The 18721-nt window shown below is 54.7% G+C and overlaps 1 protein-coding gene across 1 annotated transcript; it reads right to left on the bottom strand.

The window, feature by feature from the left end:
* Positions 1 to 164: 164 nt before the first annotated feature.
* Positions 165 to 8107, bottom strand: PACSIN3 (protein kinase C and casein kinase substrate in neurons 3). Its single transcript, XM_045065942.1, has 11 exons — positions 7981 to 8107; positions 4860 to 4933; positions 4513 to 4602; positions 4197 to 4353; positions 3210 to 3445; positions 2953 to 3108; positions 2208 to 2383; positions 1943 to 2063; positions 1647 to 1783; positions 1110 to 1231; positions 165 to 699 (listed from the first exon to the last, which is right to left on the bottom strand). Exons 3-11 carry the CDS (start codon positions 4564 to 4566, stop codon positions 584 to 586), a joined length of 1275 nt encoding a protein of 424 aa, XP_044921877.1. The 5' UTR covers positions 4567 to 4602; positions 4860 to 4933; positions 7981 to 8107; the 3' UTR covers positions 165 to 583.
* Positions 8108 to 18721: the final 10614 nt, after the last annotated feature.

Here is an 18721-nt window from a genome sequence, read left to right as displayed (position 1 = left end):
CCAGAGCAGATACCAGCCAGAGCAGATAACCAAACTGGCCAACCTTTGCCCATGACACACCCTAGGCCCACAGACCTCCCCGCTCTGGAGTGCCTCTCTCCAGATGCTTTCTGCAGCCTGACAAAGGTGGACTATCAGAAAAGATGCACACAAGCCTGACGGTGTTGGGTTTTTTCTCCAAGTTTAATACACACTAGAATAAACAACAAAAGAGTGCCGCTAGCCCAGAACTACACTCACCCTAAGACCACCCCAGGAACCCCAAAACACTGAGACCAGGAACTGGGTCCACAGCTCCTGGGGAGACCCACCCATTCCTGGAGAGGCCCGGGCACCCCTGAGCCCTTCTGTCACCTCCTGACCTCCCCCATCTTCCCCCTCAGCCTAGACTCCGCCTTTCCCTACCAGTCCCTTTCTTGATGCAGGCCACTCCCCACCCTGGGCCCCAGGACTTCCTCCCTCCTCAATGGACAGAAGGGCAGCAAGGGGCACCATGGTCCAGGGCCTTCAGGTCCAGCTGTCCAAGAGAAGCAGGGCCCTGATGCAGGGTGGAGAAATGCTGCAGAAGGGCTGTCACAGGAGGTCAGGCCCCCACACACTCCACATAATTGGCCGGGTACAGACCAATGCGACCACTCTGCAGTTGGCCCTGGCACCAGCCCTGCTCATCCTCCTCGCTCATCTTCAGCAGCTCCTCCCCTGGGGAAAGGGGTTTCGTCATTGCCCATTGCCCTGGCCCAGCCCCGATCCTGCAACTGGGTCAAGGACTGAGGAGGGGGAGGAGGTAGTAGGAGAACGCAACTAGGAGAAGAGACATGCCTGAGGCGAAGAAAGGTCAAAGTCAGCAAGCACCCCACCCCAGACCCTGAATGCATCAAGCAGGCCCCAGCCGGTGACTTCCCCAGCCAGTGACTTTGAGAGATCAGAGAGGGCCCAGAGCAGACACTCTGATGCCTGGAGTCTGGACCCAGAGCAGCCTTGCAGAATCAGACAACTGGACTTGGGAAGCAAGCATCAGGCTTCCCTTTTCCACACCCCTGCTCAGGTTTTAAAGGAGTGGGGAGGGTGGCTGAAGCCTGGAAAGGAACAGGAAAGGGGTCCCTGCATACCTGCTCGGAAGCTCAGCTCATCAGCTTCCTGGCCAGCGTAGTCGTAGAGTGCCCGCACCCGCACCCCGGTGGCAGCCTTCCGGGTGTTCTCCTCGTCCGACCACTCCTCATCCTGCCCACCGCTACAGAGGGGAGACAGACAGTGGCAGGCTCAGGGCACAAGGACCACCATTAGTCAGAGAGTCTACGACCCAGGACAAAGGGTCCCCCTCTGGAAGAACCCTGGGAAAGGCAGGTGGAAAAGAACTTAAAGATCCTGGTCTGACCTCTGCCATTTGTACCCGTGAGCCTGGCACGCTTCCCGCCACCCAGGGCGGACATGAGCACTAGATGAGCACGAATGCAGGCACCGGCGGGTGAGGCTAAGCCACCATGAACACTGGCATCATGACAACTACTAAGCAGGGCCTGAGGCTCCTGGCACCAATTTGCAACCCAGTTCAGGTGTAAGGGGAATGAAGAGAAGGAGACAGAGGGCAAGAGGGCAGGACAGGGGCCCAGCTTTTTCCTCCCCACAGCCAGGTTCCTGGCTCTCACCCTGGGGACCCCGGGGACTGGGGTGGGGGTGCAGCGCCATCTCTTGTGGGCACGATGCTGGTCAGAGTAACCTCATCAGGGCTCCGGCCTCCCTTCTCCTTCCTGCTAATTGTCCTCTGTGTATCCAAGGACCACTCCTGTGGGGACAGTGCTGAGGGTCAGGCTGGGTTGCAGGCTGTGGTGGTAGCCAGAGCCATTCAGACCTTCACCTACCTCCTCCGGAGCCCCAGCCTCCCTCCTGCGGTCCAGGCTGAGCCCGCAGCCCCTTCCAGCCCCGGGCAGCCCGGAACACTGACCTCGAACTGTGGCCAGTTCATGGCCATGCCCGGCCCGTGGGTGCTGCGCCACCAGTGCAAATCCTCCTCATCGCTGACTGCCTCAATGCCCTGATGCAGATCTCGGTGGAGTTCATGGAACCTGAAGCCCAAGGCACCACTTCAACCTGGGGAGCCCGGAGCCCCAGTACCCCCCTGAAACTCATTCCACCTGGCCAGAGCCTGGGAGAGACAGAGCAGACCCAGCTGTACCCCCAGACCTCCAGGCCCCCCTCGCAGGCCACACCTCTCGCTGCTGGAGAGGTCGAGGTGCTGGTGCAAGGTGAGCAGCATATCCTTGAAGAAGAGAAGCCGCTGGCGCTCGGCCGCCTGGCAGCTCTCAAAGGCCTGCTCCATGTCCTCCATGTAGCGCGGGGTGTAGCGATGCAGCTCCGCCAGTGTCTGCTCGTAGTGGCTTTTCATCTGCGTGGGGCAGGAGGGGCCTGGTGAGGACCAGACCTGCTTCCACTCGGGACACCACTCACATTTACAGAGCACGGCCCGGGGAGCGAGACCCCTGGCCGGGCACTAGCGGCCATTAAGCTGCAGACCCAGCTCCGGCCATCCAAGACCCCAGCTGCCGAACAGGCCAGGGGACAACCTGGGCACAGCCACTTTAAGGGTCTGGGGAGTGAGGATGGAGGGTGAGATGAGGTCCACCTCGAGGAGCGAGGAGCGGGGAGAAATCAGAACAGGCTTCATGGAGGAGGTGGAAACTGAGCAGAGGACAGGCAGGGCGGGAGGACAGGGCGCTCTAGCAGGGCAGGCAATGTGAGAGCTTGTGGTTGGGGGCAGGCACAGCAGAAGGAACGGAGCTGGAAGGTCTCCTCAACCCTGAGACCCTCCCAACGCCTGAAACGGAACCATTTCTTTCCCGGGGAAAGCATCAGGTTTCTCTGGCTCCTCTCTTAAATGAGGGTCTGGAGAGCAGGTAGCCCATGACGATGAGGGCGGCAGAGCGTGGGGCCAGGGAGAGAGAGGGCTCCCGCTACCTTCTCGGCCTCCCGGGCGCAGCGTTCCACCCGCTCCTGCAGTTTGCGCAGCTGCTCCTGCGACACGGCGCTGTCGGCCTTCGCGTGGCTCTCCCGAGTCTGCGCCGTCTTCTCCTCCTTCCGTGCAGCATGGTAGCTCTTCTTGGAAGCCTCAACCTGGCACGCACGGCGACAAATGTGGACCCTGCGACGCCGAGCCCCGCCCCCCCCCCAGCCCAGGTGGGATTCAGGAAGGGACCGATCCTTCCCCAGCTCACCTCCTTCAGCCTCTTGAGCCAGGGCTTCTGGGCCTTGCGGAAGCCGTCCTCGGCAGCCCGGCTCTCGCGGAAGCCCCCCAGCACAGGCCGGTGGAAGGCCCCCCGCTGCCAGGCGCGCACCCGCTCACTGTCCTGGCCCTGCAGCTTCTCGCGGACCTCCAGGTGCAGCGCGCTCAGCCTCTCGGCCGCGGTGAAGAAGGCGTGCCAGGCCTTCTCCAGCGTGCCGTACTGGGGGCCTGCAGGGAGGGGGGGAGGGGCTGGGACCCGGCCAGGGACACAGCCAGAAACAAGCCTCCCCTCCAGCCCCCCACACCCCAAGGTGCTGCCGTGGGGGCCAGGCCCAGTGGGCGGGGTGTGAAGAGGAACAAGGAAGAGGTCAGCGGCTACTTGTGGATATAGGACATTTCGTGGAATCCTTATCCACCACCATGGAAACTGTTACAATCAACATTTAACAGGCAAAAAGCAGCCCGGAAAAGTGAAGCTTATACCCAAAGCATTACAGCTACAAGTTAACGGCCCCAAACATTACAGCTGAGATGCAAACCCAACTCTGTGGCATGAACCACTACACTCTATTGCCTCAGAGGGAAGAACGAGCTTGGTTAGGATGGAAAGATCCCCAGCTCCCGAGTGGAAGGCCTAGGTTCAAGTTTCAGCACTTTCTAGCTGTGTGACCTCAGGCAAATCACTTAACCTCTCTGAACTTCTGGATTCCCCTCTAGAAAATGGGTAGTACAAGATCATCTCCACCACCGGGCTGTTAGAAGTATCAAAATAACTCACGACCATACTTTGCAAACTCTTAACAGCTAGGTTATTCTTAACAACTGCAAGAATAATCAGGAAGCTCTTCCCTGCTCAGTGGAAAGGCATACATGAAATCCTCAAATTTTCCATAAAAGGTGCAAAAAAGAAGCTCCCTCGCCTTGTCTCCCACACCCTCAGCGGCCCTCTGCTCCTGGGGAGGCCCAAGTGCCGGCTCACCCTTTTCCACAGTGCCCCTCCACTTGCGGGCCCAATCAGCCAGCTGCTGGGCATAGACCTTCTCAATGCGGGCACGCTCCTGGAAGCAGCTGACCAAGTCCCCGCATAGCCGATGCCCATCCTCCACCCGCTGCACGGTCCGCCTATAGTTGCCAGCCTGGGGCGGACAGGAGAAAGGCAGTGTCGCTGGGGAGAAGCCCCCTCCAGGGCTGGGGCTGACGGCTGGGCTCCTCCCGGGGACAGGTGGCTGAGCCCAGGCTGGCAGAGGGGGTGGGCATTTCAGTGCCACCTCCAATCCTAGGACCCAGCTGCTCACCTCCCAGAAACTGCCCTCCAGGGCCTCCCCTCCAGCGTCTTCCTCTGGAGCCATGGCGTTCCTGCAGCACGGAATGGTGGCGGATGGGTGCTGCGGAGGGCAGAGGAGTAAGCAGGGAAGCCAGATGTACATTTTTGGGGAAAGGAAAAGATCCTTTCCTATCCCTGGACTTACGCCTCACGGCTATCCTCACCACCCAGCGAACTGTCAGAGCTAGGACTTCACAGGTGGGGGATCTGGAAGGTCCCGGGAGGGGCTGGGATAGGGGAAAGGGTGGCCCCTTCAAAACTCTTCCTTGGGCCTCAAGTCTACCCACCCCCTCCCCCACCCAGCCTCTTTCCACCTACCTGGGGCCTAGAGATCACTTTCGGGGGCCCGGATGTCCAACTCTCAAAGCTGCCACTGTGATTCTGCCTTGAAGCTGACGAAAGCAAGCCAAGGGGTGAGGGCAGGGATTTGGAGCGTCCAGGGCGGTGCCCAGCTCCCCCAATATAGCAACTGCTGTCAGAAGCGCCAGACTCCAGCCAGGAGAATGCCAGGCGGGTCACACGATCCAGCTGGGGATCAGGCTCAGGCGGCGGTGGGGGTGGATGGTGGGCAGAGGGCCCCAGGGCCCCCCCTTTCCCTGCTGCAGATGACAGGGGAGCATACCTGCCCATGCTGGGCCCCTCTGCCTTTCCCCGGACAACAAGACGACTCTTTACCAGACCAGGCCAAATCGGAGGGTGCCGGGCCACACTCCGGTGACTCCCTTTGCCCGCAAAAGCAGACTGGGAGCCAGGAGGCCTGAGTGCGATCTTGGCCAAGAAGCTTGAACAAGTGCTTTTACTGTCATCTCCTAAGGAAGCCTTGGCTCCCGGGTGAGGCGGAAATTCTGCCTCCTGGTCTTCTGTGCCCGGGCTGGTCTCAGACTCAAACCACGCAATAAGCAACAAATGTGAGGGGCCTGACAGTCACAAAGGGCATTCATCCTGTTCCACAGCATCCACTGAGGTCCCACAAACCTCCCCGGGGAATGAGTAGCTCAGCCCCGCCCTCAAAAAGCCCAGACTCTGGGGCAGCATGGGGGATTCCGACGGGCCACCAGCCAATTGTAAGAGTGTGCTCCAGAACCGTAGAGGAGGGCAAGGAGGATTCCAACCCCAGAGCCACCACCCTGGAGGCCAGAGAACACAGTGGCACGCGGCCACTCCCCTCCTGCCTCTTGGCAGTGGCTCAGCTGTCCCTACCCTAGCACTGACTCAAGCCCCTAGAAGGAAACCGCTTCCTCCTCTGAGCAAGCCCAAGGGACACTGCCGGACCCAGGAGGGCAGAGTGTGTGCCCGCTGTCCCAAAGCAGGGCTCTGTCACACTCCTCCCCTCCTGACAAGCTGACAAGCCACTATCCATCCTTCCAAACTCAAACTGAAGCATCTTCTCCAGAGTCTCCCAGACCCCATTCCTCCACCACCATTCACACAGGCCCTTGTGAGCCCTCCGTCAGGCTAGATATTGTGTATTGCATTGGATCGTCACTGACGGGAGAGGATCTGTCCCCAGCCACTGACAGAGGGCGTCCCGTCCGTGTTTTTTCAGGCCCTGGAGCTGGTGGCTGAAGGAAGAAACACGACGTCCCCCTAAGGACCAGGAGACCTGCTGGCTATAGCAACAGTGAGAAAGCTTGGCCTGGGTGGGATGAAGCCCTAAGCTAATAGGAGACAGAGCTCAGGCCTGCCTTGGAGGGGCCTGGGGACAGAGCAGGAGAGGGACAGAGCTCAGGCCTGCCTTGGAGGGGCCTGGGGACAGAGCAGGAGAGGGACAGAGCTCAGGCCTGCCTTGGAGGGGCCTGGGGACAGAGCAGGAGAGGGACAGAGCTCAGGCCTGCCTTGGAGGGGCCTGGGGTCAGAGCCTTGCTTCCTCTCATGTCTGCCCCATTCACCCAGAAAGAACTTGCCAACCAGATGGAGGGAAACAGAGCCACAGCCATAAATCACAGGGCCTTCGGAGCTGTCCCAGTCAGGCATCCAGGGGCCTGGGCCCCCTGCCTGCTCCAGCCTCCAGGCTTGGGCTCCCGGGAGAGCTGCCCCCCACCCGTTCCCTCTCTCTGGCCCCAGAACAGAGCAAGCTGTGTATGCAGGGCTGGCACTGCTCCCTCCGGCCTCCCAGAGCAAACACAAGCCGGAGTCCCAGGCACAGCCAGGCCCCACAGCCCTGGCGGGATCTAGCTATGGGGGTGGGCCCTGAGTGCCATGAGGGGGCACCCTGTGCCTCCTAACTTCAGCAGAGACCCAGTCTGGTCTCCAGAATGCATCCTGCCACAGGCAAGAGCTTGGAAGGCAGAGAATGAATGCTTCCCAGCCCAAGTAGCCAGGACCTAGAGGACTTGCAGAAGTCTGCAGGGTGCTTGGCAGGGTCTCCTCAGAGTTGCGTGGGCCAAGGTAGAAGTCCTGAAACTCAGGGAAGACCCCACACTCCCTATCTAAGGCAGGTAGGTACCCACCCCCAACCTTCCAGAAGCTGGGGGCATGCCCTGGGAGGGAGCATGGCCATCCTGCCCTGCCCGTCCTCCTGAGTCACAGGCTGTGCCCAAGGGCTCCTGCCAGCAGCCCCTCCCCTCTGTCCCGTAGCCCGAGGATGCGGAGGCGCAGCTGGGGGCGGCCCATTGGTTCAGAGAGGGGTGCCTAGGCTAGAGTGGCTGGAAGCAGCAGCCAGAGCCGCCCCAGAGGGTGGGGGAAGGGGTGGCGCAGGGAAAGGGGAGGAGGCAGGGCCAGGGAGGGGCATAACAAAGGGGCACTTTTGGAAACCCGACCTGCCACCTGAGGTGCCTGCTCCCTGATGACGCACTCCAAACCCGGAGCCTCCACACCAAACTTCGGAGCCCAGTGGAGGCCCGTCTCTGGCCTCAACCCTTATGGACGGCGCCCTTCGACCGGCCCTCCTGCCGGCCCGGAGCTGCACAACTCGGAGCCGGTGGAGTCCACGCGGAGCGACCGGGCCAGGCCTAGCCATGGAGGCTCTAGGACTTCTTGGCCAAACTTGTTGAACTTGGTCTCGGCGGGGGTGGGGCCGGCCGGTCACCGCTGAGGGGAGGGGGCGCACCCTGCCCGGGCCAGCCGGGCCGTGGACTCCAGAAGGTGACCCGGGGCAGCGGCCCAGGAATTAGGGCTTTTTGCAAAGAGCGAGGGGTCCCCGGGGCGTTTGGGGGCCTTTGAGGAGCCCTCGGAGATGGTGTGGCCCTCCAGCCCCGACGCCTCCCTCTCCTCCACCGGCCTGGGAAATCGCGGGGGGGGGGGGTGCGGCGCCGCAGATAAGACACCCCCTCGGCTCGGGGGCAGCTCTTCCCGTCCTCGCGCGGAGTAGTAGGGTAGCCGGGAGCTCCCAGGACGGGAGTCGGTCCCACTACAAACTTCAGGAGCCGAAGGAGAGGGCGGGATCGACTCGCGGCTCCCGCCGCCGCCTCCCCGCGGTTCCCGCCCGGGCAGCACTCACCGCGTCCTTCCTGGGCGTCTCGGCGGGTGGGGGTCCGGCCACGCTCCGGCCGGAGTCCTGCCGCTCCCGGGCCGGGGCCACCGCCTCCCGGAGCGCGCCCGGCCCTCCCCCGGGAAGCCCGGCCCCCGGCCCCGCCCTCTCTTCGCCGCTGCGGCCCCAACCCTACCCGCCAGAGGCTGGGGCGCGGGGGCTGCAGGCATCGCGGCGACCGGCGGCTCCCGGAGCACTGGCCGCGGGGTATCGGCTCCCACGGGAGAAGCGCCAGGCCTCGCTTCCCAGGGTGGCACCGCTCGGGCAAAGCGAGTCGGATTTCGGCTTTGCCCCTCCCGGCCTTTGCAGAGCCTGGGAGACAGACCCGTGGAAGCGGGAAGAGATCGGGCCTGCCCGGGTACCCCTTGGAGGGAGGACTGGGGGCTACACTGCCTTAGTATTTCTTTGCTGGCCACATCTTTCTTATACGTTAGTTCTGTCGAGGCTCACAGTCACCACCTTTTAAGCATTAGGGTTCCCATTGTACGGGTGCGGAAACTGAGGCCCACAGACCTTCAGCAGCTTGCAAAAGATCTGTAGTCCGGCAAGACCTGGATTCCAGAACCGTGCCCTTTCCCTGCACAGCCCCGCCTGCCAATCTGAGGACTGCGTCTAACACACGGTGGGGGTGGGGCAAAAAGGCACGAGCTCCTCCCCCTCTGTGTTCTTAGTCCCAGATTTTGTACCACGATTCATTCTTAAATCCCTTCGGCCCTCCACTCCCCCCTTTTGTCAGTCACCAGCTTTGGTAGATTTTTCCAGATCGCCACGCTGCCACCCCTCCCTTAATAAGTCCCTTCTCTCTCACCGTCTTTGCCCCCACCCTGGGATTTTTCGCAGCCTGCCTGTCTGTTATTTATATCCACTGGAGCGGTCCAAGAATGTTCCGAGGCTGACCTAATCGCCACCTGCTTGGCCTCTCCGTCCCTCCCGATCCCTCCTGGGCCGGGAGAGCCAGCGACCGAGCCCTCCGCCTGGCAGGAGAGAGCGGCCGCGGGTTAGCAGGGTCTAACGCCCCGGGTGCTCAGAGGGTCCTGGTGGCGCAAAGTCGCTGTGGATGGGAAAGCCCCAGGGGCTCGGAGGAGTGAGCCCTCAGGGGGGCGGCGTGGCGCTCTGGGAAGCCAAAGGCCTAGTGGTTCTCTCTCCAGCACGTACTCTTCGTCCCCACTCCCCGCCCCATTACCACTCCCTGAGGAGTGTGAGTGCATGTGCGCGGATTTTTAAATCGCAGCTTTAAAAATAGAAAAACTATGTTCCTGAATCCGACAGGAACCGCTCATGCGTTCTTTATGCAGCCAAATCCGCTCACAAAATGGAAAAGGGCCCTTAAGAGAATGAATGAGGGTAATTTCAGATGGTGGTATTAGCTGCTGACTGAGCTGCCCCCCAACCCCGTCCTGGTGGGAGGGTCAGACTCTGGGCATCCAGGGCGCAGCGCGTTTGGCAAATCCTACCTGAGGAATGGATCCTGGCCTTGGCGCTCACGGGGTGTGTACCCAGCAGGATGTGGCTTCTGAAACCAGCTGCAACACCCAGTCTCTGTTGGGGCATGAAAAAGTCACTTTTTTTTCCATATTTCTGTTTCTACCTCTATGAAACATGACGGGTGACCCAGCTGACCTCCCAAATGGACCATGTACCCCCAGCTAATTACTGATTGTAAAAGCTGTAAGTGAGAGGAGCTGGGCTAATCTATAATGACAGCCCTACTGTTCTGTATTATTTTAAATCAGTTAACATCCCACCTAGTGCCTGGGGGCCTGTAGGCACCTAGACAGAAAGTGTGAAAACACAAGAATGAAATTAATTGCAGGAACCGCCTATTAAAACCCCATTAAAATTAAAGGCCGCAAGCCAGACTGGTATCTGGGAAAGCAGGGCCAGAGAGAGGTTCAGAAAACAGGGCTGTTCCTCAGATCACAAGGAGAAGGGGATATGGAGTGGAAAGCATCTGGCTTCTCTTAGATTCCAATCTGGAGGCAGAAAGCAGAAATATTGCAGCTGATTTTAATTGCCCCTAAGGTAACGTAGGGAGAAAAAATAAACTAAAGCCCAGAGCATACGGGGCTGCTTTAAAGGTTAAAGGAGACAGAGCTGCCTTTGGAAAACCAACCCCCTTCTATCCCAGGCTATCCCCGGGGCTCAGATTTCTATGCTCTGCGGCCAGAGAGCCCCTGCATACTCATACGGCTCTATCCCAGCAACACTGCACTAGAACAGAGTTCAAGATGAGATGCCCAAGGTCAGAGGTTGGATAGACAGAAACCGAGGGAGGCAGCCTGGCTCAGGGCGCCAGGTGGCAGATGGGTCCGAAGCCTAAGCTTGCAACACTCACACACTCGCTCACCTTGAGTTTCTGGAATGTCCTAACCACTGCACCTTTATTTGTTTATTTATTCATTCAGTCATCCAGTCGAGAAATCATTTGAATTTTTGTTCTATGCTGAGCCCTCTACTAGGTATTGAGAATACAAGATAAATAAGGCACAGTCTTAAATGTAGGCTAATGATACAGTGTGGGTAGGAAGTACTTTGGGAAAATAGAGCCAGAAGAGACCACCTTTCACTGGGTGATGACACTTGATGAGGCTTGAGGAGCAGGAATTAGTCATGCGAGGAGGCATTGTAGACAGGATCACAGGATGTGCCAAGCCCCAGAGGTGTTAGCATATGACTTGGTGATCCAGCAATTTCGCTTTTTGGAATCTACCCTAGACAAACATGAGTAGAAGTGCAGAAAAAGGTACAAGGATGTTTGCATGTAGTGTTGTTTGCAGTAAGGGAAGACTGGAAGCAAATTTCCATCGAGAGACTGCTGGCTGGCAGGTCACCGGGGTGCACAGGTCAGACAGTACAGAGACGCCCTGGCCCAGGGACTCCCTCCAGGGACACAGTGGTGGGACATGGTGGTGGGACCCAAGCCTTGACTCTCAGAGTAGCCCATCAGCCACCTCAGCCGCTTAAAAAAATCCTGTATATATACCAGAGATTTGGAAATAAGGATAAACACCAAAGTGCAGGAGGGGGGAAAAATAGTTGAATAACCTAGAGTTCATTCATGAGATGGCTAAACTCTGCAGCACCTGAAGCTCAGGTAGATGGAGATGTGTTCTTTTTTTTTTTTTTAAAGATTTATTTGAGAGAGAGAGTGCAGGGGGAGGGGCAGAGGCTGAGCACAGAGCCTAACTCAGGGCTCGATCTCATGACCCTGAGATCATAACCCGAGCCAAAACAAGAATAGGATACTTTACCACCTGAGCCACCCAGATGTCCTGAGATGTGTTCTTATATGAAGAGCTCCAAGACCCTGTAGAACAAAAAGAACAAAATGCAGAACACACCGAAAAATATTTGGAGAATATATACCAAAATGATTTTGGTGGCTATCACTAGGGAGAGGGCTAGAATTGGTAAAAGATATTTTTGGAGCATTAGGAAATGAGCAGTGAGCATGTACTTATATGTAAATTGTACAATGAAGAGTTTTTGGGAAATTGTCTAACACAGGGCTGTCCAAATGGAATTTTCCGCAAGGACGATGTTGTATAGCTGCACTGCCCCGTACAGCAACCACTAGCCACTTGTAGTTAGGAACTGGATTTTTAAGTTCATTTAATTTTAGTTAGTTAAAATGTAACAGCCACACGTGGCTAGTGGCAACTGTATTGGGCAGTTCCCATCTAGAATTTCTAGAGCATTGAGTTCAAGACGGGGTGGAGATGGAAGATGAAGCTGGAGAATGAGTAGAGACTGAACAGTAACTCGCAAGTTGGGCTGGGGAGCTCGGACTTTATCCTATACGCGGTGAGAAGTGTGCGTGGGAGGGGCTGGAGGAGATTTATCTGAAGAGGTCTGGCAGGCAGCCCCCAGAAGGGCAGAGGAGAGCAGGCAGAAGGCTACAGGCAGGCTTTATCTTTCTGGAAGGCAGCTGTGTTACTCTTCGTGGCCTCTGGACCTTGCCCCAGCATTCCTGATGGGCAACTGAGTAAAAGATTCTGGTTCAACAGCTATGTTCTTTTTTTTTTTTTAAGATTTCATTTATTTATTTGACGGACGGAGATCACAAGTAGGCAGAGAAGCAGGCAGAGAGAGAGGTGGAAGAAGGCTCCCCACCGAGCAGAGAACCTGATGCGGGGCTCCATCCCAGGACCCTGAGATCATGACCTGAGCTGAAGGCAGAGGCTTTAACCCACTGAACCACCCAGGCGCCCCCAACAGCTATGTTCTTAAGATCTCAGGCAACCCCAGGTAGAAAAAACTGGTGGGAGTTATCGAAGGGAGGCAACTTCAGTGGGGGAAAATGTTCTGGGCAGGAAGAACAGCAGACGGAAGGCATTAGAGTAAAAATGCATAGCAGGCTTCTGGGGCCCGTGGAGAAACCTTCTCCAGGTCAGGAATTTGCCCGGGGCAGATTCTTTGGAAGGTGCCCCAAGTTGCCAAGGCCCAGCCCAGGTGTCAGCTCAGTGAGCTGAGGGTTCTGCCCAGGAAGCCTGCGGGTTGGTTTGGTCCCTCCTCTGAAGTCCCCTGGGGGCCTCCTGATTGGCCAGAGAGGAATTCTTGCGGATGGTCCGTTTATTTAGCTGACTTTCAAGGAATATCCACAATGCCAGACACTAGCCTGGGTGCTTGGTCCACAATGTAAACATAGCAGACATGCTCCTTGGCTTTGTGGGGTTTTCCACTAAAACCAAATAAAGGCCTGAATAGGGATTTACAAATCGTGATTAAGTTTCTAAAGGCAAAAAGCTTTTAAGATACAGGGCTCTGAGAGAACAGGAGAAGCATAATTCCAATGACGGGAGGGTCAGAGAAGATCTCTTTCAGGAAGTCTCAGCTTCTCTACCCCCAAACAGCCCAACAGACCCCAAAAGACAAATGGAAGTTAGCTGGGTGAAGAGGGAACCTGGGAGAGAGCATGCTACATGACAGGACTAACGTGTACAAAGGCCCAGAAATGGGAACTTGACCTCCTGGGAAAGAAGGCAGAGTGGGTGGGGTGTGGTAAGAGGTCGAGGGTAAGGTAAGAGAGGAGGACTGCACCTGAACACTGCAGGCTTTGTTCTACTCTGAGTGCAGAATTTAAGCAGAGGAGTGACGGAGTGTCTTTCTGGAGAACAGGGCACCAAAAAACAGGATGGATGGCCCAGGAGCAAAGAATGGTTTTCACATTTTACTTATTTATTTTTTTAATTTTTTTTATTTGGTAGAGAGTGAAATCGAGAGAGATCACAGAGGGAGAGGGAGAGGGCAAGCAGACTCCCCACCGAGCAGAGAGCTAGATGCAAGACTCTATTCCAGGACCCCAGGATCATGACCTGAGTCGAAGGCAGATGCTTAACCGACTGAGCCACCCAGGTGTCCCAGTTTTCACATCTTTTAAATGGTTGAAAAGAATCAAAAGAAAGGGGCGCCTGGGTGGCTCAGTGGGTTAAAGCCTCTGCCTTCGGCTCAGGTCATGATCCCAGGGTCCTGGGATCGAGTCCTGCATCAGGCTCTCTGGTCAGCGGGGAGCCTGCTTCCTCCTCTCTTTGCCTACTTGTGATCTCTGTCTGTCCAATAAATAAGGAAAATCTTTAAAAAAAAAATCAAAAGATAAAGCTTTGGTGATATGTGAAGATTTTAAGGACAAATTTCAGTGTCCATAAAGTTTTACTGGAACAGTAAACTTATAGTCTATGATTGCTTCTGCACTGGAGTGGCAGAGTGGAGTCATTGCAATGGGGATCACAGGGGCAGAAAAGCCTAAAATGTTTGCTGTCAACCCCTTTACACATAAACCATGTGGCCAGTGTGTTAGAGGGAGACAAATAGAGGGAGACCATTTAGGGAGCCACTTCGGTCATCCAAGTACCAGGGACAGGGGTTATTCTAGGACAGTGGTCTGCAGCTGCTCAATATAGGAACTGAAGAATTATCTGGGGGGAGGAATCGATGGGGAGTCAAACTTGCTGATGGGTTAAGTGTGGATGGTGAGGGAGAGAGACATATCAAAATGAATCCCAGCCTGTGATCTTGGATTGGGTTCCATGACTGGGGCACTTGGCAAAATTTGAATAAAGTTTATTGATTGGATAATAGTGTCATTAGTACTAATTTTCTCTCTCTTTTTTTTAAGTAAGCTTTATGCCCAACATGGGGCTTGAACTCATGACCTCTGAGATCAAGAGTTCCAGGCTTCCCAGATGGAGGCAGCCAGAAAATCCACAGTTCTCTCCTCTTGATCATTGCATTGTACTTAGATCTGATGTTACCCACAGGAAATTCTTTATAACCTTTTCTCGACTCTTTCCAAGTCTGAAATTCTGTCCAAGTGAAAAGATTAAACATAAAACAAAAATGACTCAAGGGTGTTTACCTTGAGTTTCGGCACAGAAATGCCATTTATGGAGGCAGCGGAAATGCGAAAAAGGCAGAAGAGCAGAAAATCAGGACTTCTCTTTTGGACACAGTAGCGTGAGATGCTGAGATGGCCAAGTGGGTGCGTCAAGAAGGCCGGGCCGGACGTTACTGTGGGCATCGCCCGTGAACCAGAGGAAGGTGGAGAAATTGTGCCACTCAGCCTCCGAGTGGGAGTTCTGTGCCTGAGGTGTGGCCAGCCAAGGCGGTCCCCCCAGGGGGGCCACGGGGGCACACATGCATGGAGTGTCTGCGGCACAGCCGGCACCTCTGGCACCCACCCTGTGACAACCCTATCCAGTGGGCCTCCTTCTTCCGCATTTCCAAAGGAGGGAACCCGCTCAGAGAGGTGTTAAGATTCACTCAAAGACACAGCAAGGAGGTGGGAATGTGAGAGCTGTCTGAGCCCGGCCTCAGGGAGCCATTCTCCCCTTGGTGATGCTGAACATCCCCCGCAGAGATCGGGGCTGTATTAGTTTCCATGGGCTAACAAAGTACCCCCAGACTAGGGGTCTCAGAACAACAGAAATATCTCCTCTTAGAGTTCTGGAGGCCAGAAATCAAGGTATCGGCAGGGCTGTGCTGTCCCTCCCAAGGCTCTGGGGGGTTATCAGTCCTCACCCTTCTCCTAGCTTCTGGAAGCTGCCAGCAATCTGGAAGTCTGGCAATCTGGGCGCATAGCTGTGTCACTCCCATCTCTGCCTCTGTCTTCACATTGTCGTCTCTGTGTGCCTGTCTCTCCGCCTGTGTCTCAGTCGCCCTCTGCCTCACTGTTTTTATTTTATTTTTTTACTCTTTTCATTTATTTTTTTGGAAGTCTAGTTGACACACAATGTTACATTAGTTTCAGGTGTACAACAGCGATTCCTCAACTCAACACCTTATGCTCTGGTTTGTGGTGGTGATTGTTGTCTATAATTGAAGCATGGTTGACACACAAGGTTCTATGATCTCGGCCTTGCTCATACAAAGATGCTTACTACTGGGTTTAAGACCTACTCAGATCATCCAGGAAGCTCTCCTCATCTGAAGACCCTTGACAACGTCTACAAAGATCTTTTTTTTTCTAGATAACATTCACAGGTTCTGGGAATTTGGATACGGGTTTTTCTTTTCAGGGACCACGACTCAACCCAGCTCACCAGCCTGGAGGAGGCCACAGCTGTTAGCCTGGGAAATCTAGTAAAATAGAGCCTGAACTTAAAAAAAAGTAGGCTGCCTTTCAGAGATGTCGTCCCCCAGTTTCGCTAACATGCCTCTTCACAGAATAGCCCAGCAGCTTCCATGCCACCCACGCGAATGTGGCTTGGCAGGCAGCCTCGAATTGCGACAAAACTCTCAGACTCTGGGGCTTTATGACACAGGGAAAGCCGAGCACAGCGGGGAACGTGCCATGTGTCTGCGGGGATGTTCGCTGATCGTCTGAAGCTCTGGGGAGGGTGTGAGTGGATTCGTCACAAGAGAACCTCCTCCCAGGCATCGGCTTCACCGCAAAGAACCACAGCTACCCAAGCAGCCCACCACCTTCCTCTACAGACAGAAACTTAGGGGCACCTGGGTGGCTCAGTGGGTAAGCCTCTGCCTTCAGCTCAGGTCATGATCCCAGCCTCCTGGGATTGAGTCCTGCATTGGGCTCCTTGCTCAGCAGGGAGCCTGTTTTCCCCTCTGTTTGCCTTTCCCTGTGCTTGTGTTCTCTGTCTCTGACAAACAAATAAAATAAAATAAGAAAGAAAAGAAACTTAGCGGCGGTTCCTTGGGCCATTTTGTCCATGCTCTGGGAGGGAGTGACCATGCCAGGGACACTGATGTCCCTGTAGGGACAGGAGCCAAGGCGGGGCAGTGGAGGCTGGAGTGGGAGGAGGGGAATGTAAGGGGAATAGAAATGCAGCCGCCCCAGTCCCACGAGCATGGGATTCATCCAGCCATAGGCAACTGGCTTGGCTCTGCCACAGACAGAAGCATTTATATTTATGCCACTGGGGAGTTTTGGGGAGTCTTTGGAAGACAGTGAGAATTCACTGCCAGAATTCAAACCCCTGCTTTCCAATTCTCTGCTCCCTGCTCTTCCCACGATGGCCACCTGCCTGGTGCGAGCTCTTGAGGACGGCAAAGAGCTTCTTCACCACCTTGTTTAGATCTTATCGTTCAATAACATATTGCCAGGAGATTTTACAGCAGCTTCTATTTCTAGAGCACTTTACAGTCCGTGCAGCACTTCCACACAGATTCTCAGCCCTCTGGCAGGCGCCCTGCAAAGCTGGCCGCCTAGGGAAGTTTCCTGGCATCCCACACCTCTGGTTTTGCACGACAGGATATTGATTTAGAGTGTGGATGGTGTCTCATGCCCCACAGCAAAGACAGAAGGTGGGGAGGGTTTTTGGTTGTTTTTGTTTTGTTTTGGTTTGGTTGGTTTTTTTTTTTTTTTTTTTTTTTTTTTTACACAGCTGTCTGACACTTCCAAAGCCAGGCCCAATTGTATTTTTTTAAATGGAGCTATTCCCTAGGGGGTGGGAGCCAGTTTTCTCACTTAGCACTATTCCAGAATTAATTCCTATTTGGGCACTGAACTATGTATCAGAGATGCCAAGGAACAAGAACTCCGAGAGGCCGTATTCGGTCGGCTTCCGAGCCTTGAGGAGGAATTTTAAACTTCAGTTCCCTGCGAGCTCGGCGGAATGTTTGAGGCTGTCATTTGCAAACCACTGAATGCAGGAACTGTGTGTGGGAAGCCCGCACACACCATCCTCGTGGATTATGGATGGTTTCGCAGACTCAGCAGAATGTTTGGATCCATAGACGGCTTGATCAGAATCAGTCATGTACCAGCCTGCACCAGACAGATGATTCCTACTGGATGGAAATTTCCCACAGGGAGGCCAGAGTGGAAAGCCCTCACTGGTTCCTGTTGCTTTAACAGCAGCTCACAGGATCCCAGGTTTTAAAAAACTGGAAGGGATCTGAAAGGCCACTGAGTACCGCTTCTTGACTTCGGGATGATGAAACTTAGAGAGAAGTGAAAGGAGGAACCCAAGAGACATCATCTAAGAACAGTGCTCTTTCCTCTGTGCCATACTCCTTGTTCCAGAAAACACACATGCCCCATGTCATTTTGCAGATCAAAGAAAATGCCATAACTTGGGGTCATGCTTGTGGTCTGCCCAGCTTCCAGTGTGAACACGAGACCTTCCTTTGCTATCACCAGCAGCTTTTGAATGATGCCTTATGTCAAAGGTAGTGTCACAGATGAGACCAAAACATCTATAAACAGGGCTTCATAGCACAGCCTCTCTGTGGCAGGAAACCAAAGTCGTTCTACACCATTCACCTCCGTATCAGATGGGCAGCATCAAAAAAATCTGCATTAAATACTTTTGTCTATCTGCCCAATGGTTCATCAGATGGAAATGGAGGACATTAAGTGCCTAGACAGTTGTTTTCTTGGTGAAACACGGCAAAACCTAGGGTAGGAATGCCCCAAAGCAGAGCTTGAAACAAAAACGCTTTCCTGGCATGTTCAAGGTGGGTTTCCACTACTCACGCATGATTGTTTTTGTGGTTTTTGTGTGTGTGTGTGTGTGTGTTTTTAATTCACCATGGAAAACCTCCCCCTATCCTAAAAACAGACTCTGGGAAATCCTGGCATTAAGCAGAACATTTCCTCTGCTCATGAATCCATCACGGCTAATTATTGCTTCCTTGCCTTCCTATTTCCTACCCTCTGTCTGGAATATCTTCCCCCACCCCTCCCATCTCTCAAGATTCAGCTTAAGTGGGCCCCTTCTCTGGGAAAACTTTTTTTTAAAAAACAATTTTATTTTATTTATTTTAAAGATTTTATTTATTTATTTGACAGACAAAGATCACAAGTAGGCAGAGAGACAGGCAGAGAGAGAGAGAGAGAAGGCAGCAGGCTCCCCATTCAGCAGAGAGCCCGATGCCAGGCTCGATCCCAGTTACCTGAGACCATGACCTGAGCCAAAGGCAGAGGCCTAACCCACTGTGCCACCCAGACGCCCCTGGGAAAACTTTTTTGACACTGTTCATTTTTACCACCCTCCATGCTGACTTAGTGTCCTCTTTCTGTACCAACCCCCAGCCCTGCCTAAACCCAAAGCTTCCTCTCTCACCAAGCTCATCACACCCAGTTGTAGCTGTAGGATTACCTACCTGTCTGTCCCACCATAAAAAGCACACTCCATAGGGGCAAAGAGCATTTTTCATTTCAGCATTCTCTTTCACTGGAATAGTTGCCAGGGACAGAGTAGGTTTTGATAAATAGAATTTATCAAAATAGAATTCAGTAGAATTAATGAAA

The sequence above is a fragment of the Mustela putorius genome, unplaced genomic scaffold, assembly GCF_011764305.1.
Source record: "Mustela putorius furo isolate JIRA1106 unplaced genomic scaffold, ASM1176430v1.1 tig00003859_pilon_pilon_pilon, whole genome shotgun sequence".
Taxonomy (NCBI): domain Eukaryota; kingdom Metazoa; phylum Chordata; class Mammalia; order Carnivora; family Mustelidae; genus Mustela; species Mustela putorius.
Note: the sequence above shows the minus strand (reverse complement) of the source record. Positions and strands in the feature narration are given on the sequence as shown.